Source organism: Puccinia triticina, chromosome 10A (genome assembly GCF_026914185.1).
Source record: "Puccinia triticina chromosome 10A, complete sequence".
In the NCBI taxonomy this organism is placed as follows: Eukaryota; Fungi; Basidiomycota; class Pucciniomycetes; order Pucciniales; family Pucciniaceae; genus Puccinia; species Puccinia triticina.
The window spans coordinates 1890072-1914611 of NC_070567.1; the positions used below are offsets into that span (position 1 = coordinate 1890072).

Here is a 24540-nt window from a genome sequence, read left to right on the forward strand (position 1 = left end):
TCCCCCTTCACCTTCACTGATGACACGTATTTTTTTGGTTGGTCTTGAGGCAGTTGAGCTCTCTGGAATGGGATCTTGTTTCTGTTTGCCCTTCCCCTTGTTTACGTAGTCCTTTGCCTTGGGGCCAAATGCATCTGTGTAGGGAGTTTCAGAGTATGACTGATCATTCTGCCAACCTTTGTCCTTTTCTCTGATCTTCTTCAGCTCTTCCCCAACAGTAGGCAGGGCCAAAAAGCGCATGCTGTGATCCTTCAAATCACCAAGCACCAACGCATGCATCAACTCAATTGAGCAATATTCAACAGGACGCCAGTAGGGGAGCTCGTTTAGTACGCTCCATCGTGCTCCATACTTCTTGACAAGTTCTTTACGATCGGGGAGGCTGTTACATTTCAGCCAGTCGGATGTGCGGGCAAGGTGCTCAACATGGTTGCGGAGAGGGAACTTTGATTTATCTGTCTCTTCAATGTCTTTCTTGTCCAAAAGGCAAAATGAACAAAAGAGACTGGCTTGATGGCTTCCAAATCCAACCGCCTTTCAAATAGCTGGGAGGTCTGCAATAAGTGGAAATATTGCAACTCTGATATTACGTCCGGTTGGGTGAGTAGCAGTCGAGTCAAAGAAGTGACCAGGAGCCCAAAACGTTTTAAGCTCCTTGACTAGAGGCTGCAAGAGGTGGTTGACTTGTTCAAGACTGGGCTCCGTGGGTCCAGGAATTATACCAAAAAGATAGATGTTCTTGACTTTGTATCGTTGAGTGGGTGGGAGATTCAGACAGACCAGCGTAATTGCCCCCAGGGAGTTCTTTTTCCCAAGATTAGATGTTCCGCCAGCATTAAACCAGTCGAGATAAAGACTAAATACCAGATTTCCCGAGCTGCTTGTGAATATTCCTTCTCCCTCATTGTTGTTGGGAAATTCTCGCCACACGCTTCCATGCCAAACGTCCTCCAATTCCTGATCAGTGGTTCTCTCTAGCGCAGCCAAACTGGAATCGAGTAAGGTTTCAAATTGTTGATTGAGGAGTTGATCTTTCAGCCAAGATTTTAAAGTCAAGTAATTAAATGTTCGAAAGGGTTTTGGAGCACCCCGGGAGTTAGTGCGCGATAGAGCTTGATTGCATCAGGGGACAACTTGTTGTGACTTGTTCCACTTTTCAAACATTTGATACTTTGAAAAGAAGAGTTCGGTGCATTTAGTAACCTTCGTTTCATTTGGATACAAGGCAAAGCATTTCTTGCAACATATTTGAGAGGTTAGTTTTGGAATGAGTCCAAGACAGTGAGTAACTGATTCCCGAGTAGAAGGAATCTGTTGGACAATAGGAGTCGGATCTATAGATTTCCCATGTAGGGAACCCCATATATTCGCAAGAAGGACAACATTCTGCCTTGCGGCCAAAAGGAACGAGTTTGCCGATTCTTTACTTAGGTTACCGCTGAAGACCAATTTGGTCATTTGAATCATCACTTGAATACAAAAGTCCCCCTCTAAGAAAGGTGGACGGTCCACGGCTCGTTTATCTGAGGTTGAGTCTGTGGCAGGCAACTGATCAAACTCTGGGTCAGGCACAGCAACAGAATACAGGAATATGACATGCATACTTAATAACTTACTTGGATTGCATCCAATTTTCCTTGAGGTTTCTCAAGCTGTGCCCTCTCCCTTGCACACCTCTGAGCTTCCTTCCTTTGGTGATCTTGATAAACCTGCCGGGACAACACCCTTCCTGGAAGAACCCCAACTCCTTCCACCGTGTGTTGTGCAGTGCGACAAGAGGCCTGCTCACAGTTACAGACATAGAGTGACATATTAATGATTTAGGATAGTAGGTATTTAGTGATTGTATCAAGAGTAAGAGTGGTGGGGAGGAACAAGTGTGATTGAACTGGGTCAAGCAGGGATGGTGGTACTTGGCTTTCAGATGATGATATTCAGAAATTTTCTACTGTGGCCCCATATACACAGCAAGGATCAGCATTTCTGCAGATTTGTCAGATGTGTTTAACGGAATCACATGCTTGCATTATTGTGTATTCCAACTTGTTCTGTAGCCATCTGGTGTGATTTCAGTGTCTCATCGTCACAAGTAGAATATCACATGCAACAGAGTTTTAAGTTGTGCTGTACAAGTGTGCACATGTGCTGCAATATTTGCGTAAATGATTGTATCTGGGATTTCCACCTTAACAACTCATGCTGAATGTAGTTTAATATCATTCTTCTTGCTTATCAAACTAGACACAGGGGGCCGGTCCCTAGTTTTACGAACCAAATATTATATCATTTGATATATCATGGAGATATCATAAATAGAGTTCCCCTTCTGGTGTAGTGTTCCCCCAGACTGCTTTCTGCATCAACAATCGTCCAAGATCCACAAAAATGGTGCACACTACTTATTCCACTTTAAAATTTAGTCCACTCCAGTTGAAATGGCTCCAAGATATGCAGCTTTGGGTAGATAGAACCTTAGAGGAGATAGAACTGGATCCTGCAGTCAAACCTCGCACCAGGGATACAAATGATTGGGAAGGTCACATAGTTTTACAAGGAAAGATCAATAGTGGTGCACTAGACCTTAAAATTCCTCAATGTGCTCTTCCGGACGTGATGGCTTGCTGGAATGCCAGAAGAAATAGGCTCGGAATAGGCAAGCACATTACCGCATCCTTATATTGCCATGGTTTCTGCTTACCTTGTTTTCTGCGGTGATTTCCAGGACCTGTTGTGCGATACCCTATTGAAATGGGTGATGCAGTATCTACAGGATGCTCAATGGCTGCACCCCAAAAGTAACTCCTGCTACGTAAGTTTTCCTCTCTTTTTTGCAGGCAGGAAAGGTCCTGATCAGGTCCATTTGGCACTTAATACACAGCCCTCTATATTCCTCGGTAGTGCTACATCAGAATCCACTTGAAGCTCGGAGTCTTAGATCTTTATTTAGCTAAAACTACATACTACCCACCACATAAAACAATGATATCTGTTATATTGATCATAGGTTTTGTTTCTCCAAGTAAAATCAAGTGACACCCAAATTATCTCTCAAGATTGTTTCCAGTTACCAACAATCCCAAAGTGTAGAGTGATTTATTTCTTCTGAAACTGTTTTGGTGGACTTCTCTGTGAAGCGTGCAGAAATTGAACCCTTTGTTTCTCTTTGGCTGAGAGCATTGAAAAAATTTGAGTCTTGGCTGCGAGACCCGTTGAGCTGAGTACACCCACCTTGCAGCCGAGTAGGCTATATTGCATGCAGCTTTTGTATTGGAATGATGTTTGCATACATGTGTCTTTATCATGTGGTTGAATCGGAAGGTTATGGAATTTGATATTTGCATTTATGTACATACATATCAGACAGGTTGTATAGCTGATTCATACAAGTATGCACTAATTCCAATATGACGCCACCTGGCAACATCTGTGTCACACAAACGTACGGCCGTACGTTTGTGTGGCACGACTTCCTCCCCTTTTTTATCTTTGTGCACCAACGCAACCAAGATATTCCAAGCATCAACATCACTTCTGTCAGCTTTGTATTCAAGGCATCCTTTCATGATTCACTGCGTGCTGGTATCCCCTTGTCCCAGAAATTGTAGTCGCTAGGTACCCCTCTCACTTTCTCAAACACAAAACATATATAATCCCTCCCCCCCAACTCAACCTAAATCTGCCTCCTGTACCTCCATCAAAATATGGATCTCCAATCCACTAGAAAATTATGCTTTCAAAACAATGGCAAGCCCCCAATAGGTGGACGGAAACTTAACAGTTTATATTCAAGCATCCTTCCAAAGTCCACTTCACCTCTGTGTCGTAGTATATATTCGTTAACTCAGACACTGTTGGAGCTCAATCTCAAGGTCCCATCAGACGCCTGGAAGCAGATTCCCTCCCCTGATAACCTCAATTCTGCTTCCTCATTACCAGACTCAATTCTACTACACCCCATCGATCCCATCGAAGCAACCACTTCTAACCCGGTTTCCGAGAAGATTCCTCCGATTTACAGGCAGATATTCCTCAAGGATCTAGACCGATCTGGTTTCCCAGGCTGGACGTTTGCCTGGGAAGAACCATGGGACGCAAGATGGAACCAGTTACTCTGCAAATTCATACTGAAGCATTGGCGCTATGCTCACAAGACTGGTGTCCTCCAACCATTTCACCTCGATCCAAATGAAACTTCCGAAGAAATCATTTGCACTGGAATCCTACACCGGTGGTTTCTGGGACGACAGGAAGGACTCCGATTGGGGCGTTTTTCGCCCAAACGCAGAGGTGAAAAGAAGCAATCTGAAAAAAAGTCCAAACTCCAATTACAAGTGAGAAATCAGTCTAAATGACACTTGATACCAGCTTTTACTCATGTGAACCACCTTATTCATCTGCAGCTTCAGAAACACAGACAGGAAATACTCTCAAAACTACCACTATCTCTCACTGAAATGGAGCTTTTCGATAACATCAAATGCAGTTCTGAGACTGAGGCTGAATCAAAAAAGACGTTCAATAGAATTCCCCTACCCTGGCATTCAGTGGAATTTTCTATGCTTGCCTCTCAGCTTGACGATCTTCACATCCACAAAATGATCAATACGAGAGGAAAACACTTTGTCACATCATTCAATCTTGAAAATCGCCGAGCTGCATCAACATCTGCAACTTCCGAAGCACCCCTCAGCAATGTTCCCAGGAATTTACCAATCAACTGTTATTCTCCAGAATATTTGGCCACCTTGTCCAAAATTCAAATCAAGCTCCTTGCTCCAAAGCCCGAAATAGATTTTTCAAAACTATTATTATTGACCAAAGTTCCATGTGAGTCATAAATATTCTTATCACCAAACTAATTTGACAAGTTGCTCATCAGCAATTGTGCACACTCATATTCCTCATTTCTGTGCAATGGTACACTCAGCCTGAGACCAAAAATAAATTTTTGCCCAGAAGATCCGTAATTAATAACACCCTTCACAAGATGTGGACAGCTCAAGAAATACGTACAATGCCAATTCTCCTTTCCTATTTTGAACCTGGTGTATATTCATCTCCAGAGTCCCTTCTACATAGTATCTATAAACACAAACCCTATTTGTTTGTCCAAGGCGGTAAAGACGATCTATAGCTTGAGCTTCCATTGCTGGATTCCAACTTGGTTCCTGAGACACCACAACCAGGGTCAGATCTTGTTATTCTTGGCAAAACACATTAACCTAGCTGCTTACCATCACATATACATTTTGTGCACATCTCAAATCTATTCCAACCCCCGCTGCTTGTATCGAAGCCAGTAGGATGTTACAGTTTTGATCTGATTGAAATCAAGATAGGTTTTCATCCCTTTTTGCTATACTCAAGCTCCCTACAAGCCATGTTGAAACCAACTTTTTTTCATTGAGTGCTTTTTCAATTCTTGTTGAATTGAGTCACATGCTATGTCAGTTTGTTTATCTCCAAATGCCATGAGATGAAGGAGATTACTTACATCTCAAGATAAGAAACAAAGCTTGAAAAAACTACTGCCTTTGGTCTCTGAATCCTGTTTCCACCCACTAAAAATTCTCGAAGGTTCTCTACCAGGTGTACCAATTTTGCCGAGTCTTGCCAGCACCAATTCCACCAAAAGGCAATATTATCACGTGCAAAGACTGGGTGGTTGCAGAATTGTTGTATCATAGTCAGCTGTCGGAAGAATTCTGATGAATCCCACGGCTCGCCAGGGGATTGAAGTCTTCCAAAGAGCTGAATGAACGATTGATGAAAGTCCCTTGAGATACCCTCCCATGGTGCGCCTAAGCTGACTACTATGACTTTTTCTATCTTTGGAGGAAGATTCAACAGCATATCCTTCGTCCTCCTCAAGCATACAGTTTCCATCAGCCGGTTCAACGTCTTGATTGCATCCTGCGCACCAACATTCATCCCAGGGATAAGGTGCTGTCTCCAGATCCATTCCTCATCCCAAGGTGAAATTTTCAAGAGAGTGATCAAGCTTTGGACGTCGGTAAGTCGATTCTGGAATGGTGTTCCCGTGAGGCACAAGACCAGTTTTGATTTTAGTTTGAGAATGTTGATTGTCCTGTTGGCTGTGGGATTCCGAATCATACTGAATAGTTTATATATTCAGCCAATGTTTTTTCATTTACTCATGAAATTCATACATTTATGGAAACCTACTGAGCCTCATCCAAGACAATTCTGAACCAAAATAACTCCAGAGATTCAATAGTGATTTGATTCGTGTGTAGCCGGTTTCCAGAGGTTCCCACCATCTCGTATGTTGTCAACACCACCAGTGAAGACAATGGATCTTCCCGGGTAATGTTTCCACGGTCCCTTCCATGGAAGATCATGTAAGGTATGGCTCTCTCCTTAAAGTGGATCCTAATCTTGTTTTCCCAGTTAGACAAGGTTGCCAGAGGGCAAATGATGAGAGTCGCTGCAGAGTGAATGTGCTGATCATTTGAAAGGCTTGTCTGGAAAGTTTTGGCCAAATCTCTAGTCGCTAGAACAAGTGCCAGGGTGGTCAGAGTTTTTCCAAAGCCCATATCATCAGCAAGTATCAATCCTCGGCGAGAAGATTCATCGGTCTTGAGAACTTGTAAGTTGGTAGGGTCACAACTATTCCGTATCCAATTGTTAACAGAGTGATTCCACAAGTCGTTGATGTTACTATCTTTGGCCGATTCGTTCATCTTCAGAAACTGAAGAGCTGTGATTTGGTGTTCTTTCAGCTTGGTTACACAGTTTCTGAGAACTATCTGAAACGATTCCAGGTCTGGTAGTGCGCCATTCTGGTTCTTTACCAGAGCTGTTTGCCGTATATTGAAAAAGAGATTTGGATTGTAGTCCCAGATGGGGGAGAGACTGATTCGTGTGTTCATAAATGCGGCTAGAACAGTTGATTTGTTTCGAGCAGGACTGAAGATGCAGCCCCTCAGTTGGGGATCCTTACAGATTTTAGTTACAACAAAAGCTCGAATTTTTATGAGAGATGGGTCAGATGCGCTCATTCCTTGTTCAGTTATCAGTGTTGAGCAGCTGCCCACAGGACCAAGTAATGGACCAATAAAGTCGCTTTCGAGTTGACTAAGATCTCCAAAAAAAAGCTTGGGGGTACACCACACATGGACTTGGCTTGTTCCTTGGTGTAGAAAGGCTTGTTGTGGGTGATCAGGAAATGAAGTGGGAATAGGCAGACACATAGGTATGATAAATTGACCAAGGCATAGTATTTCCGACATGAAGAGCTAGGGTTGGTCGGAAGGAGGTGGAGTGTCTTGCGTTGTGAAGTTGGAATTGAAACAGGAATCAGATTCTTGTATTTGGCACTTGTTCCAAAATTCTTAAATGCCCTGTGCAATACCATATGGCTATTGACAGGCTTTGGTGGTTATCATTTTGAGTTCAGTTTGGTTTTAGGGCACCAGATGATACAGTACATAATGCAATACCCAAACTTTACTGAAACAAAGATAGACTGTGACCCCTATCTTTGGGCCGCTCAAACAGAGAAACCCAAAAGCTTATTACAGAGTGGATTTTGTTGATTGGTAAAAAACATACTGAGATCAGCAGTTGGCTGCCAATCATCTTCCCCTTGAGGATATGTTTTACATATCTTATCAATCAAGGTTAGCACAACTGATCCATATACTACCTTTGCAAGTGGTTTTTACATTGGCTTGGGCTGCCAAAGTCATTGATGAGGGTTGGCTTTCAGCTTCAACTCCTGTCTCTTAAATTTATCTTCTCCGACTATTACAAAGCAGAAACTCATAGGTGTCAACAGAGATAAGGTTTTACAGAGGGGTAAAAACACCTAAAGTTCATTGGCCAAACCATGATGATCCTGGGTAGAAAACACGGGAGAAAGTACATACCCCATTGGATCAAGTTGCCCTGAGGTTCTATAACGGTATGGTATACAATATACAATTACATTACACAAAACATCTGGCATGATTCCAGGTAACATCAGTATAGATTGTGCATTACATGAACTGGTCTTCAAACCAAGATCAGACCAACTTTGAACCAACTTTGAACCAGTACCTTACAAGGATCAGACCAAACCTCGGCATGGATTGTGCGAAGGCACTCGTAAACAGGTGCTGAGCAAACGTCCGTGGTGTCTCCTTTATTTCTCTTCACACCAACCCCTCCCAAGATCAAGGTTACTCTGTTAATCCTAGACTTAGTCTAAAAATCAGAGCAGATTAGTTTACTATTCTGTGTCCCCCCACTGTCTCCTTGGTGCGCACGGAGGCTGTAGCCCCTGTTGGTCTGGCACAGCTGTCCTTACCACTTTTCCAGGTGGTTCAAGTTGACTTTGAGGATCCTCTTATAAAGAGTAGATAGACCCCCTCCAGATCATATCTTTCTCTCTCTCTTTTTCTCTCTCCTTCTGTTTGTAGTTTTTTATACCAAGAAATACAACCAGTGTCCCCCATTTCTCTTGTGTCCTGTAGCCACTTTAGAGGCTCAGGCTCACAGGTCATCTTGGGGGTTTTATGGTCTTCCATTTGGCAGGTACTGCTCGCGCAAGAATCTTGACATTAGAGGGGTTCACGTTAGCCTGATTTTGGCTGCTGGTCATGGATGGTTTCAAATCTCATGCACGCTTCCTGCATAAACTTAAAAAAAATCTGCATAAGCATTCCCTTCAGCAAGGCCTTTAAAGGGGAGGTCTTGCTGAGAACTCTATTTATTTTTTTGGAATATCCTTGCATAGACCTGCATGAGCAGCCATCAATTTTTAGCAAGGTTTTTTGACTGATTTCAAAATCAGGCTAACTCAAACCCCCCTATTGCGTGCCAGTCCCTCCTTGGCAGGAGGTGGCGGGAGGGTGCTTGCACCCCGCAAGTACGGGAGGGACTTGTGTTAAGTTTGATTTACTGACCCATTCAAGTTCTAACTTAGCTAATTTCCCTCCTTGGGGGAGCGCAGCAACCTCCAAAGGAGGTCAGGAGGCCGGTCCCTGCGGGACGGCATCCAAACTTAACACAAGTGTACCCTCCTTGGGGGAGCATAGCGGCCTCCAAAGGAGGGACTTGCCTCTAAATTCACATGTCTTGCCCTACAGGATCAAGACAAATGGCAGGGAGGACCCTACGCTCCCCCTTTTTCCCCAATACCTCCCTGTGTCCTCTTGATTCATCCCGCGCCCTTTGCACCAATGGAATGGCAAGCTTCTTAGCTTATTTTTGCCCACTTCAAACTCCCCCATATCCATCCCCCCTGGCAAGAAACATCCTGTAAATTTTTTTACATGGCAGATTTATGTGACCAATCCCCCCCTTTGAGACCACGCGGGCTCAGGGAATTTCAAATTTTGAGCCCAAAAACGGCTGGATCACCACTCCAGAACCATGTGAAGCCCCGCACCCCTTGCAGGGTTCACTAGGTGTCACAACACCTATCACATGACCTACACAGCCAGGGATTTAGTCTCAGGCTTTCCCCCTCCTTCCTAGCCCGGCAGAGACCTCCGGACCCCTCGACCTCTCTGCCAAGCTAGACATTGCAATACAGACCCCCGAGGACGTTGGAACTAGAACATCCTCAGGCCTAGTGCCTCGTCCCTCCGAGCCACCAGCCTCCAAACAGTGAAGGGTCTCCCGACCCTTACAAACCACTTCAGGGCAGGAGGAGTGGGCTAGTAATCATGGGGGCCAGTTGGGTAAAAAAATGGTGAAATAGAAGCTGAGATTGCAGGCTACAAGTCTGTCTACTCAGATCTTTTTTAAACTAAAAACTACATTTTTAAAAACATTTTAAAAAGAAAATAGGTGTTTTTTTGCCAGAAATTCTGGAGTCTGTAGGGCCAATGGTGTGACTTTAGAGGTAAGCCTCTCCTGCGGAGTTGCTTTGCGCCTCCTCAGAGAGACTTAGTTAAGCTCAGACGGCGTCCCCCCTCCACATAGAGAGGGACTTAGTTAAGTTAGACTCAAGTTCAAGTCGCGACGGTCTGGGTGCGCATAAAGTTTATGCGCACCCAGACCAATCCCCGGGGGAGACCGACGGGGGCCCCCGGGGATACCTGCGGCACCATCTGCTAGATTGGCATCCACCGCGTGACTGCATCCACGCTTCAACCTCTTGCGGCCTGTCGACATGGCTAGTTCCAACGCCGGGGACATTGACATCGAAGTGAATCCGCAAACAGAGTCACAAAATAAAACCAAACCCTCAAGACTGGATGAACGCAAGCAAACTAGCAGCCACGAAGTGATTTACGTTTTTATTTCTCTGTTTCTCTCTCCATGCAAAGTGTAGGGGGCATCTTGGAGCCCCCTATGCCCCCCTGCAATCTGGAATGTGACTACGTAATTTGGCCTCATGAGCTGAGGCCCGCGGGTAGCCCACGGGCCAAACGGGTATGGAAGCCCGCGGGCAGCCCGTTAGCCAAACGGGTTCGGGGCGGGTAGCATTTTGAGTAAAATTGACCCGGCCCGGACCGCCCGTTTATTTTGCGGCCCGAACCCGCCCGATTGCCATGCTTAGCATAAACGCTTTGTACTCCCAGGATCGGATTTCAAGGAAGAAAAGCGATGTCTCATTCGGAACCAGATGATAGGGGCGACACCAGTTCAAAAATAGGTCAGCTACATAATCTCACCTCACAGCTCATATGGAATATTTCAAAGCAGAATATCACCCAACTAACTGTGAAGCATCCTGCATAGATAAGGTCACCTTGGAGCTTGCCAATCTGGATCACCAGTACTGTGATGCACTGTGGTCAACATACCGACCAGATGAAAATGATGAGATGGCCGATGAACTGATTGGGAGAACGGAACTAATTGACGAACTAGAATCAAGCCTTCTCCCTTCAATTAGAGACCAGATCACTTCTCTCTTGCTCCGACTCGACCTACAGAATTTGGGGAAGCAGCTGAATGCCAACCTTGACTCAATTTCGGAACTCGCATCAAAGATTGATCAGACTCTGGAAAAAGCAACCTCTGCCGTCCAATCCGTTTCCAACTACTTTGAAGGATACGCCGATGGCCGGAATTTGGGACAATGTAAAAGCTTCAGATGTGGTCGATTGCACACGAAACTCAGAACTATCATCGTAACTTATCTCTGTCCACTCTTCCGAAGCGCTGGGATATTTATGCGATACTGGGACCTCTTACGCAAAGATCCAGAAAACTCGGAGTACCGACAGGAAATGGTCGTATGGATAGGAGAAACATACAGATTGGCGAATATTTGCTATGGTTTAACGGACAAGGCAATCAAATGGTTAAAAAACTCCGACTTAGCTATGCTACAAGAAGATTGGCTAGAGGCAGGAGAAATGGTTGATAGACTGGAAGATCTAACAAAAATTAGCGCTGATCCGACGAATGACTTAAAAGTCGATTCCGAACAAGGCTCAATACATGAACTCGATTCCGAAGAGGACTCCATTTATTCTGGAGTCGATTTCCATTATGACTCGATCACAAAAAACATGACTCCAAGACAACGTGTTGCTCATGTTGCTAGACCGACTATTCGAATCCTCAATTTAACCAGAATTTTTTTGAATAAAATCACGAATACAAGTCCAGATGGACCGTTGTTTACCCTAGACCCAGAGATCAATTCAAAGACCCTGCAGCTGCTAAGTCAAGGCCCAACTGAAATCGCTGCACAACTGCGACGTCTTGCAAACTTCTTGGTGGATCAACATCAGAAAAACAGGAAGCCCCGTCTTGCTAAAAATCGTGATTCAAGGAGACTCCTCAAAATCCCAGCACATCTCAAATCAACCTTACTTCTTCTCTCTTTGTATCACATTCCTTTGCCTACAAGTGAAGTCATCTGTTAGCCGGCTACGCAGCGCAAGCCAGCGTAACACTTGTATAAATAATTATAAATGATATTTAGAATTTTTTGTGACAGACAACTAGTTGATCTGTCACTTATAATATAAAGATATAAATACATATAAGTTTAATCTGAAAAGTAGTGAATATTTGAAATATAGTCATGGTGAATATTAAACTACACCCGTGCGCGTGAGCTACATACAAAAATGTCAATGACATCCAGTTGACAGGTGTCACTTATAATATTGTGTCTGAGAAATAATATTCTCCAGACAAAATAAGGCCTTATCCGAGTTCAAGTGCGATAAACCAAGTTCTAGAGAGATAAGCCGATAGACCTCGATAACCAACCGCCCCATCCGAACTCAAGAAAGATAAACTGACAGAAAAGCAACAACCCCATCAAGAATCGAATGTCATCGAGAAATACTGTCCGCCCCAGCCCGCGAAGACATTCGAGTGAAATAGTATCCCCATCGAATCCAGATAAGGAAAGAATATTTAAGGAGGTCTGTTCGACCTCATTTCATTTTTTCCTCAGCTTAAGACAACCCACCGATATTCTAATACCAGTATCTCATCGATTTCCTCTCAGCTTTTGATCGATCTCGTCTTCGAACATTCGCCGTCTCTAGCCTTCCGTAAATTCTCGATCATCTCTCGCAGCGATAACAGATTGGTTCCTTATTATAAGTAAGTAAGAAACCATTTCTCTTTATCGCCGCTATTTCCTTTTAACTGTAAGACTGGGAATATAACTACACCTGCTAGCAGGCCCCAGCTATTATCTTAGGAGGGATCTAAACAACCCCTGTTCGCAGGCCCCTCCTTTAAAAATATATATTTCTTTTATTTATTCCAAACAAAACAACCTCAAAACCTACCCTTTTATTCGCTATCACCCGGTGTAGCTAGAAGAACGCTGTTCTTGGCATCACCGAGGCTGACATCATCCATAACTCTCCATCCCAAAATCAATTCAGTTCCTGGTTCCTTGATTTACTATCTCCGTACCACGACGCAACCAATTGCATGCTGGATGCTCTTTTTGACCAAGAATTCAACTCTGAGGATATATCTTTTGACTCTGTATATTTATTTATTGACCCTGAAGTTTTATAGATTGTTGATGTGGTGACGCGTTGTTAGATTTTACGTCGTTTTACGCTTTACAACACTTGAAGTATAGTTCCCCAGGCAATGTGCGGGCAGTGTCCCAAAAGCGTGGCAAAATTTATGAGCGACCAGCTACTGAGACACTGCTTGAAGTTGCCTCTGATTGTGTTGCTTCTCAACAGATCTGAGGAAGATTTGCCTAGAGACCGTCACAGTGCTTGCACGAGTGCATCATATTGCAAGACTTTATCACCCGCACTCGGGCGTTGCTTTCGAAGATGAACTCTGGGGAGCATGTTTCATGGGTTGTCGAGTGTTCGGAAGGACATGAAAGAAATCGGGAGGTGGGGCTCAACACCAAGACCATCCAATCAAGTCCTGGCATACTTGTTGCTGGGTGGCAGCAATCACCACTCTGATTGAGGAAACTCCGTTGAATTCGATTGCACGGCAGTTACCAGGCATCCTTGGCAGTTGACTTCGATTGGACAGCAGTTAGAACTTGAAGGCAACTTGTGACTCGGTTGAGTTGCTCCGGCTGCTAGGATCTGCTATATCGTTTCTAAAGAACCAGAGCAGCAAACTGCTGGAAGCACCGGTGTTCAAGTTTCAAGTTGAACCCCTGTGACTCTGTCCAAGAGGAAGATTTAGCCTGGCTGGCTGGCCTGGATATTACCTTTTTCTTTACGTATCCTATCTTCAATTTTCTCCACGTACCCTTTCCTGCCACATCTCAGCAAACAAATACATCGCAGAAACAGAAAAAATACTGTCTTATAAATTCTTCACAGTAATCAGCTTACTGGCCCACGCTCCTCTACACCACAGTCGGAAACCTGTGGAATGTGATACAACGCCAGTGACCCAAGCAAATTGTGAAACGCATGTTGAGTCTCTTTCCTGTGAATCCATTCATGGGAGTCGTGGCTTACCAGCTCTTCCTAAAATTTGCTTTTTTGTTCAAAACAGGGCTCGCCAAAAAATTAAATATGCCAATGATCTAGTGACTAAAGGGGAAAACAAAATTGTGGTCGCGACTGGCAACTGTCTTGTGAGTTCAGCTATATATTCGTTTTTTGAATCCTCAACAATAATGATTTATAAGATTAATAAAAATACTGAGTAAAAGTTTGATTTTGCATCAGATTAAGTTTCACGCTACTAGCTCAAGGTGAGTCAAAATTTCTGTTCTATCAGCAGGTTGTATTGATGGAGTATCAAATTTTGCCGCTACCAGCCCAATCAAAAAGTCAGAAGTTGATAGTGCTATAGCTCAAATTTATAGCCAATGTCCTAAAATTCTTGTGTGTACTTTTGATTATGACTTGACACATTTTCTTTTTTGAAAAAATATCTGACCAAAATAAATTCTTGCAGTCAGGAGACTTTGTAAAGCCAAAATTCAATGTTACCATTTTACATATTGAACCTGACAGTGCCGAATATGGTAGCAATGTTGTGCTTGGAGTTTCAGCCTGTGGTGTTGCCAGCACAGATACAAGACCAATTACAGCAGATGATTGCAAAAAGTTTGTTGCTTACTTTATGGAAGAAAAAACACTGCTTTTGTTTTGGATCTGATTAATCAATATTTTTGAACAACTAGGGCAGTTGATAGCATGAGCACAAGCAATATTGGAGATCCTAAAGCACCTCTAGTATATCAGACTAAAGGAACCCCAGGAGTAATTACTGCTCAAGTTGGAACATGTGCTGTAAGTCAATCTGACTAAAAAGAGAAATTCAAAACATATATATCACATCATGAATATTTTGTGTTTTTATTATTGATTTCTGAATGGCAGATGAACTTTTTGCATAAACAGGTCAAGGTTGTAATTGTTAATAATCTTCAAATTACACTGTCAGTCTTTGATTCAAACTATCTGAATAATTTCCAAGTTACTCAAGCAGTAATTGCACCCAATTTATCCATCCTTTTACATCTGTGGCACAGAAATAAACCAGATTTACAAGCAATAGTGCTGAAAATAACAAATCAATGCAAACAACAGGTATGTAAAATTCATTTTAATATGTATACATCAATGGAATTTGACATTCAATAATCTTGACAGAATGGTAGATTAGTAAATGCAGGTGGTAGTTTTGGACCAAATGCAAGGATGGGCATTGATGTAATTCCTAGTTTTGCTTGATTTTGAATTCATTATAACCTCTTCTTAAAAAAATAGGTATTTTTCTATCTGTGTACACTCAATTGAATGTGAAATTTCTTTGTCATTTTTTTTCCTCTGATTTTCAAACTGTAAGAAGCATATTGTTTACAAAAATTTTAAAGTACCTAGGCAGACAGGCAGATGTTGGATTCTATTTTAGCCAAGAAAATGCTTTACCCTTTTTATCCTTTCATTGAAAAACATGATGTGCTATGTTGCTAAAAATGTATGTATTACAGTTGTGCGTATCATTCCATGATATGGTCCCTTCCACAAAACAATTTCAACTTCAAGACAAACCACAGCATGGGGAAAACACCTGATGTAAAAGTTAGCTCAGTCTCTCCAGAGTCCAGATAAAATGGTGGCTGTAGTCTGAAACGGTTGAATTCTTGCCATTTATCATGAAGTGAGGTGGTAGACATATGGGTCACGGCCCCCAGGGCTTCTTGTGTGAAGCCCTCTACAATAGGGGGGCTTTACAGAGGATTCACAAGTTGAGATAAAGTCTTTTCTTTCAATCATTTGAGAACATAATAACTCCAATAGGGGGTTTCACAATAATTTTACCAGGGAAGAAGTTTGAGGGCTTGCAACTATTATTATGAGGTTTTTGGTGTTATGGATTGAGACAAAATTATGTGTTTTATTCTATTGAAATACTAGATATAAGAGTTTCCCAACAACAAGCAAACACAAGCCTCCTTTGATTCAATGGATGGTCTCAAACCCCAACTTTTGATGTATTCCAATCCTTCCTTAAGTTGATTTTTGAAAACAGCAGGAGAGTCCAGGGGGTGAAATATTGTGTAAGCTGATGCAAGAGTAAGCACTTCAACAGTCTCCAGGCAAACCAAACATTGCTCAAATCCGGAGAGAAGTAAAGCAATCAAAGGCAACTTCCAAGCAGTGTCTGGAAAGCTGTTCACTTGCTACAAATGTTCCCAAGTTTTTGGGACACTCCCTGCAAGTCACCTCTGACTGCTTTGTGTACTTCAGGTATGTAGAACACAAAGCAACATAGCATTTCACAACACATCACTACAACAACAATTTAATGTCTATTCAGAATCAGCAATTGAATATTCCGAGCCCATCACTAAATACTCAGAGTCAAAAAACATATCTTCAGAGTTGAACCCTTGGGGGTCAAAAAGAGCTTCCAGCATACAATCTGTTGCCTTATGGTATGGAGATAGTAAGCTAAGGAACCAGGAGCTGAATAGATTTTGGGGTGGCGAGTGATGAATGACTTCAGTTGTAGGCAAAGGAATGTGATACAAAGAGAGAAGAAGTAAGGTTGATTTGAGATATGCTGGAATTTTGAGGAGTCTCCTTGAATACTGATTTCTAGCAAGAAGCGGCTTCCTGTTTTTCTGGTGTAGATCCACCAAGAATTTTGCAAGACTTCGCAGTTGCTCAGCAATTTCGGTTGGACCTTGACGTAGCAGCTCCAGGGTCTTCGAATTGATCTCTGGGTCTAAGGTAAACAATGGTCCACTTGCAGTCGTATTCGTGATTTTATTCAAAAAAATTCTCGTCAACTTGCAGATTGTTATAGTCGATCTAGCAGCATGAGCACCGTGCTCTCTTGGAGTCATTTCTTCATTCATTGAGCTATGTTCGGAAAGGATTTCATCGATTGAGCCTTGTTTGGAATCGATTTCATTGTCTGAGACTGAGACCTGTTCGGATTCGTGCTCATCGCTTGAGCCCTGTTCGGATTCGTGTTCGTCACTTGAGCCCTGTTCGCAATCTAGTTTTGAGTCAATCGTCGGATTGGCGGCGATTTTTGCTAGATCTTCTAGTGCAACATCGATCAGTTTTTTGGCCTCTAACCAATCCTCTTGTATAATGGCCAGGTCAGATTTCTTGCACCATTCGATTGTCTGATCGATTAAACCATACGAGATATTTGCATGCCTATATGTTTCATTCATACATTGGAGCATTTGCTTTCGATGCTCCAAGTTTTCCGGATCCTTGCGTGAGAGCTCCCAGTATCGCATAAATTCTGCACCGCTCTCGAATAGTGCGCAAAGATGGTCTTTCATGATGATTCTGACTTTTCTGTGCAATCGGTCACATCTGAATTCTTTGCATCGTCCTAAATTCCGGTTATCGGAGTATGCCGATCCTTCGAACGGGGCAGAAACGGACTCGACAGCATGACTTGTTTTGTCCAGGGTTTCGTAAATTTTTGATACGATTTTTGAAATTAGATCAAGGTTTTCGTTTAGCTGTTTCCCCTCATTTCGTAGGTCAAGTAAGAGCAACAGAGAAGTGATCCGGTCTTTGATTGAAGGCAGAAGGCTCGATTCCAGTTTATCTATCAATTCCTTCCTCCCGATCAGTTCATCAACCATCTCATCATTTTCATCTGGCCGGAATGTTGACTGCAGTGCATTACAATACTGGTAACCAATATGGCCAAGCTTCCAGCGGACGTTATCTACACAGGAGGTTTCATCTGTCAGCTCTATCTTCCGGTTTAAAATGTATGATATACATATGAGTTGCAAGGTGAAATTAGCCGACCTATCTTTGGCAATGTGTTGGCTTTATACTCAGGTTCCGCACCCGACATTTTGTTTGTTTTCTTCTACAAATGCGAAACCTGGGAGGACGAGACCCGAGCTTCAGAAAGCCTCTCGAACGGGGGTCCCGAAGGTCCACTTCGCTAACTTAACTAAGTCCGAAGTTGGAGGCGCGAAGCGCCTCCACCGGAGGGACTTATGCGGTATTGGTGATTTAGGGCTGAGAGCAACGGCCAAAAACCAACTCCCCAACAAATGTTGCTATAGCTCCATAACCCCCGGTGTTTCCACCAAAGTTTTTGGATAATCTGAAAGCCATACATCTTGGCTAATTTTTGATGCACTTTCATGTCACATTTCTACCTGCCCCACCTCTTAAAAAAAACATCAAAAACTCAGCTGTCTTAGCTGTCATGGGGTTTTCTCAATTCTACATTGACCACATTGTACAATTGGCCACCAGCAAGAGCCACCAGAAAAGGGTATGATATACCCAGCCTTCTGATGATTCTAAGTCTGAATGTAGAGGGTGATTACACAAAAACAGAACCACCCAGAGGCCCTGAATGTTGATGTACCTCGAGGGATGCTGCGGCGCGGCCTCCCGCAGCAAGTGTGGGAAGAGAGGCAGGGAAGAGAAAAAGGGACGCTACACGGCGGGGGTGCTTCCTGGCCCGCGCGTTTGTGGAGACGACGGGATCACCGGTATAAGGATGCGGAAACAATCATTAGGGTCCGCGACTGGTTGAAGAGCAGATAGAGAGATAATATTTCATGGAAAAAAGATAAAAGATAGACAACAAAACAAATTAAAAACAGATAATTGCGTGGGCAATGTCTTTTTTTTTTTTTTTGGCAGCAGTTCTGTCAGCCGGGCTACTATAATAAGTTAGAGCCCGGCTAACTATTGTAGCATAACAAAAATTATATGTAATAATAGCGGCGCAGAGCGCCGCGTACAAAATATAGTTCTTTCTTGTAAAAAGACCTAGCTGCGGCGCAGAGCGCCGCGTACATAATAGTAAAGGTTCCTTAGACGAGTAAGGAAAACTAAGATCCGGCCGAAGAATCGGCAAGAGAAAGAACATTAGTTCAAACCCGTTCTCAAGCCAAGAGAACGGGTCATCAGACACTCTCAAGAGACTACTAAACAGAGAGTAGTCTCTACGAGAAATAGAAGCCCTTCGGTCGGGGAGGAGAGAAACAGAATTATACTACTCCTCCTCCCCCGGCCAAGAATAGAACATAAAAACCACGCTATTCCTTGCACCGAGGAATAGCAAATAGATCGTATGACAAATAAGAAATGAACGGGAGTGAAGGGACTAATAGAATCCCCCTTCACTCCCGTCACCCTTGTCAGAAGCACGCTTCCTCCGGCCGAGAAACCGAGGAAGCCTGTGCAATAAGAGCTACAACCCTACCGGTTGTAGCTCAAATACATAAACAAGGGCCTTTGGGCGAAGGAAGGCCCCTCAGATACCTTTATAACCAGTCCGACGCCTTGCCAGTCTCGCCACTCGTCTCTTTGACCAGTTTGCCAGCCTGACCTCGCCTTGACTTTGGTTTTTTGGATTGATCGTGTTTTTTTTTGCCGCAGACTTCCTTTTACAAGTAAGTCTGCGTTTTTTTCCTTTCTACTGGGATTTTTTATCCCCTATATCTCCTGGGAGCGTCTCAACACGCAAATACCCCCTTTGTTAAGGGCCCCAGACGTCACAGGTCACAAACACCCCTGCGCATCCCGTGCGCAGGCCCTGTAAGAACTGCGGAGGGCACTAAAACACCCCAGGCGCCCCTGGCCCCTCCGTTTAACCCCTTTTTTGGGTTCATTAGAAGTAACTGTTTACAGTTACTTCGCACTTGTACCGCGCTTTTGCTGCGCGCGCTATCGCACCGTGTTCTGTCGCCGGCGTAGCTAGAGGAGCTGTATTGCTCTTGGCATCACCGAGCCTGACAAGTTCCCCTGGAACCTCTGACAAAAAAAATAACATTACCAACGCAATCATCTGTAGGAATACAAAGGCACAATTCCTGGGTGACAATAATTTGGTCAAAGCCTATCAATACACCCAGCAGCCTTGGGGTATCCGGCTCTCCGTCGACGGCCTCCTTTTATGATCCACAGAATTTGCCGTGCTGAGTTCAATGCTCAATCAGGTAACTGGGAATGCTTTTCCCCTACTGCCTTTTATGTACAGCGAGTGCATTTCAAAACGTTCTGCACTCATCTTCTTTTTGCACGCACCCATTTCCGAGTACTCATTTACTTTTCATCCGCTGCTTGTAATCACCGGATTGCTATGCACTTGATTCAACACTTACTTATTTTGTCCAAACACTCGTCTCAGCTATTTTTCCACTTGCCCAAACAGGAATCACATCATTTTCCACGACCCAAACCAAATTGTCACGACCCAAGCCTACATGCAACAATTTGACTGCTTTTTGATACACTTCGCGATCAACTTCCTTGTGCATCTATTGAATTGACATCACATGTTTGCTTTTAGTTTGTCTTCCCCTACCCACTTTGTCCATCTTGTTGGTACCTTGACTTTTCATTTTCCGCGAATGGCTAATCTCATTTCTTTTTCACTTCCTTTTTCCGGTGCAGATATGTTTTTCCACCCGCAAGCCTTCGGTTGCAACTCAATCTACCCAATCATTCATTCAAATCCCTGGCTCGGTCATGCCGCTCCCCTGCAGACAACATTTTCTCATACTTTATCCGGCGCGGAGGTGTTCCTTTTCCAGTAATCACCGGCCGGTACCCAATTGACCTAATCATGTGCTGATCTCCTACGACTGGCATATTTTTCTCACTATTGTGGACTCCTCAAGTACAGTTCCCTTCCCCGGGCTCCTCATCTGCCGCGTATGCCAATATTGTTTTGTTGGTCATTCTCTAATTGTCGGGGATGTGCTTGAGACATGAGTTTGGGGTGGCAATATTTTTGCGCAGGGTTCAGCAAGTTTGATTGGATCATACTTATGGTTGCAAGTTACGCGGTTCAAGTTGTCGGAGAACATGCACCTGGCTGCGGCTTGTCTTCAAGGCGATGATGCTGAGCTTTGAGCAAGACATTTTGGATTTTGGTTGCTTGGTATAGGATTGGGTACTGGCATGAAGATCAATTCGGAGTCGGTGGTTCTAGACCAGGTGCGCGTGTTCACCGCCTGTGTCCACTCGGTAGTGCTTGAAGAATTGGTCAAGTTCGTTTATGGGGATCTAAAATCAGTACTCGACGTTGGACAGACCAAGACCGGAGTAGCGTACTACAGTTCTTGCACTATCCTGACACCGTTGAACGTCAACGTCGATTCCATCAACGTCGTCTGCCTCAATCGGCTGCCGGGTCGTCTTATTTTAGTCCAGGCTGTTGATCAAGTTCTCAGTGATATCGACGAGACCGTTGGTACAGAAATATTGGGCAAGGTTTCGTTGCCTAGCTTGCCTTTACCATTTCTCAAACTGAAAGAAGGCATGCCGGTTGTCTGCCTACAAAACCTGACAATAGGTACAGGCTTATGCAAGGGCACTAGACTAGTAGTCACAGGTATACAGCCTCATGTTTTGAGGTGCCAGGTAATGACCGGTCCGACGGCAGGGACAGAAGTTGCCCTGCCAAAGGTGAGCATCATCCATGATGCAGACGAGGCGTTTGGAACCAAATTTTCTCGATATCAATTCCCAGTAAGTCCGGCTTTTGACATGACCGTCAACAAGGCTCAAGGGCAAACACTCGAACTTGTTGGAGTTTTTCTACCTAAGCCAGTTTTTGCGCATGGACAGTTGTACGTGGCTCTATCCAGAACAACAAGTGTGGACGGTGTCATGGTGGGCTTAGTTGCAGATACGTACAAATCACAGGTCACTTCAAACATTGTTCATTTGGGTGTGATAAAGGAGGGGGTAGAATGACACATTATTTGTGGTTAAGTTTCATTTTCTGCATGTACTTTAGTTTCTTTACTTGAACCTTTTTTGTCTGTTCTGTGTGGAATTTACTCTTTGCAATGATTGTGTTATTAAGCCCTGTTTGGAGCCAATATATGAGTTTTTTTGCATGACATCCTATGTGACATCTGATCAGGTCCGCCAAAACTTGATCAGATGTCACAAGTTTCCAGATTATATTGCGCAATTATATCGGCTCCAAACTGGGCCTTAGTGTAGTTGGGAATGGTTGTGTATGGTTGTAGTCCGCGGCGGAGCCGCGAGTTCCCTAGTGAAATAGAACTGAGACAAACCTGTAAGGATGCAGAAACAATCATTAGGGTCCGCGACTGGTTGAAGAGCAGATAGAGAGATGAGGTCTTCAACCAGCCGCGAGTACAGGTCTATATATATACAAAGTGTATGTGCTATTGGGTTGTAAAGTATGAGTATGTAAAAATAGATGAGAAAATAATAATAGACACAACAATGGGAGGTTACGCTACCCGTATCGGTAGCGTAACGAAAACGTAACGGAATCTGTCAGCCTTAGAGTCATCACAGCTGACCTAAAAGCTGCCTGTTCTACCTTTGTTACATATAAATTACTTTATATCTTTTTCATCTTAAGAGATATCCCTGTTTTGACTTCATATTCTGTTTCCTCATGCAATTTTAACCCTAGTTACAACTTACCAATTCATTGTAACTATACTCCTTCCCTGAGTTACTGAGTTGTAGCGCCCTTGCGCAGTTGTGACGTGTCAGCGCTACTAGGCGCGCCAAACCACATGTACATATGTAAATTACATAAGCAAACTGTGAAAATTTTCGTAGTCAGGATCCCCCTTGCCTGAGGCGGATCCACAGACTTCAGCACACCAGAACCACCACCCAGATAACCCCAGGATCACCACCAAAGAGCCTACTCTACTCCCAGTATACCTACCGTCACAGGCGCCTAGGATATTGACAGTAAGTAACCTCTTTCACTGAACCTTGATTATCTCAGAGGTACAACTCTGTGTCTTGTTTGATCTGCCTTTTCTTCTTGCTTTGCCTCCTTCTTGATCACAGGGCTGTCCCTCCAATTCTACAGGCCTTTGCCTCTATCTTGATCACAGGGCTGTCCCTTATAATCACTTGGCCTTTGCCTCAAAATCTAGGTTGCAGGGCTGTCCCTCAGGTTTCCCATTAAGAACCTTGACTGTCCAGAGAGAAGTCTAAAAAACTGTGGCTGGATTAAACTTATCTAATCCAGATACCCTCCTGAGAGGAAGCTGTAGCACTTCTAGCACAGATTAGAAGCACTCTTCTGAAGAGTAGCATTGCCAGTGGACGTGCATTCCCACTAGAATAACCTAGTACTTCTCTTCTATCTTATCCTGCTTGGTTTCTTTCTCTCTCTTTCTCTTTTTCTCTTACAGTTGTATTTTCTTTATCCCAAGAAATCAAACTGTTGTCCCCCATTTCTTGTGTCCTGCTGTCACTATAGAGACTCAGGCTCACAGAATCCTTGCCGTTATCGGTACAATGAGGGCGGCAAAGCTTCCGTTACATTTTCTTTCATTTTTTTCCCTCTCTTCCTAGCCTCGTTACGTTATCCCTTGCAATTATAGAAGGATAAACTGCGCAAAAAAGGGGAGTTTTCCCCCTTTTATGGCATTTTTACCTCTGCTAACGTGGTTAACGCGTCATCGCCGTTATTTTTCCGGATATTGAGGGTGAAAACACCCTCTGTTACGTTACTCACCGGCCCAAGGAGCAATGTTGCCAGAATAACGTTAACACGTTATCTGGTAACGATGGGAAGTTACATTACAAAAATCCCTCTAGATATCGTAATGTATGTAACTTCCCATTGTTGATAGACATGACTACGAAAATAGAAGATAAATAAAGTTCGACATGTTGACAATCCCTAAACTCTCCAGCCCCTCCCAACATAAAGAACTTTTACTGTGAACATCAGTACTTATATAAAATAAAAACAAGAGAGAAGAAAACAATAAAATAATCTGAGAAAAAAAACTAGAAAAAATAGATGAGTGAGTCGGAGGGAACGGAGATAGATAGGTCAGAAAGATGTGTTGAAATCCCGGATGTTTAGGTCCGAGCAGCTCTGAAGGTGCTTGGCGGCCCCAAGACTTTTGGTGAAGAAATCGGCCAGTTGATGTTGATTGGAAATCCACCGGGGAGTAACTTTGTATTTGCGGACAAAGTTGTTGACAAAGTAGAATGCTTGTTGAAGGTAGCCAGTTTTCTTCCGAGAAGCATTGTCTGTTGCCACCAACACAGCTGCCTGGTTATCGCACAGAATCTCAAATTTGCTAACCGGGAAGGTGTTGTCAAGCAACGCTGGGCCTTTACTTTACGGTTATTGCGTACTGTAAAGTTACCGTAGATTTTTTTTGTACTATAACCTACGGTTTTTTCAAATTCTTTTAGCAGTAATTTCTTTACGGTACAACTTTTTAAAACTTTTTTAGAGCACGTTACGGTATCACAAATTGGGGATGATTTAAAAAAAATTACGGTAACAGAAGGGGCTTGTTACCGGCGGCGGTACTAGTAACAATTCCGCAGGATGGGAGAGGGGATGAGTATGCTCATTTATTTCTTTTGGGAAGCAACGCGTTCAGAGCCTTCCCAGTTTCGCTGAACTCGCCTGTCAGGGGGACATCTTCGCGAAGCCACATCAGGCTGCTCACAGAACGCGACATGGTTGATGGCAGCAAAGCACCGCGATTGGTGCTGCATACATCTGAAGCGGCAGAGAAAAGCCTCTCAACAGCACAAGAGCTAGCAGGGGTCCCAAGATAAGCGCGCGCCATTACTGCCAGGGTTGGATAAGTTGTATGGTTATTCTATTGACGAGTCAAAAAAAACCTGCGTGTCAGCTTGAGATTGGTTGAAAAAGCTATAAAAC

General features: G+C 43.6%; 3 protein-coding genes across 3 annotated transcripts; 2 read left to right on the forward strand and 1 right to left on the reverse strand.

Annotated features, from left to right (window-relative positions):
* Positions 1 to 10563: 10563 nt before the first annotated feature.
* On the forward strand, positions 10564 to 11650 carry PtA15_10A206 (uncharacterized protein; the record flags this gene model as incomplete). The annotated part of the gene is made up of 3 exons (XM_053160360.1): positions 10564 to 10612; positions 10699 to 11495; positions 11573 to 11650. The coding sequence occupies 3 exons, from the start codon at positions 10564 to 10566 to the stop codon at positions 11648 to 11650; spliced, it is 924 nt and encodes a 307-aa protein (XP_053024342.1).
* A 4545-nt stretch (positions 11651 to 16195) lies between these two features.
* Positions 16196 to 17188, reverse strand: PtA15_10A207 (uncharacterized protein; the record flags this gene model as incomplete). Its single annotated transcript, XM_053160361.1, has 1 exon — positions 16196 to 17188. The coding sequence occupies one exon, from the start codon at positions 17186 to 17188 to the stop codon at positions 16196 to 16198; it is 993 nt and encodes a 330-aa protein (XP_053024343.1).
* A 3610-nt stretch (positions 17189 to 20798) lies between these two features.
* On the forward strand, positions 20799 to 23560 carry PtA15_10A208 (uncharacterized protein; the record flags this gene model as incomplete). Its single annotated transcript, XM_053160362.1, has 2 exons — positions 20799 to 21008; positions 23546 to 23560. 2 exons carry the CDS (start codon positions 20799 to 20801, stop codon positions 23558 to 23560), a joined length of 225 nt encoding a protein of 74 aa, XP_053024344.1.
* Between the last annotated feature and the right edge of the window lie 980 nt (positions 23561 to 24540).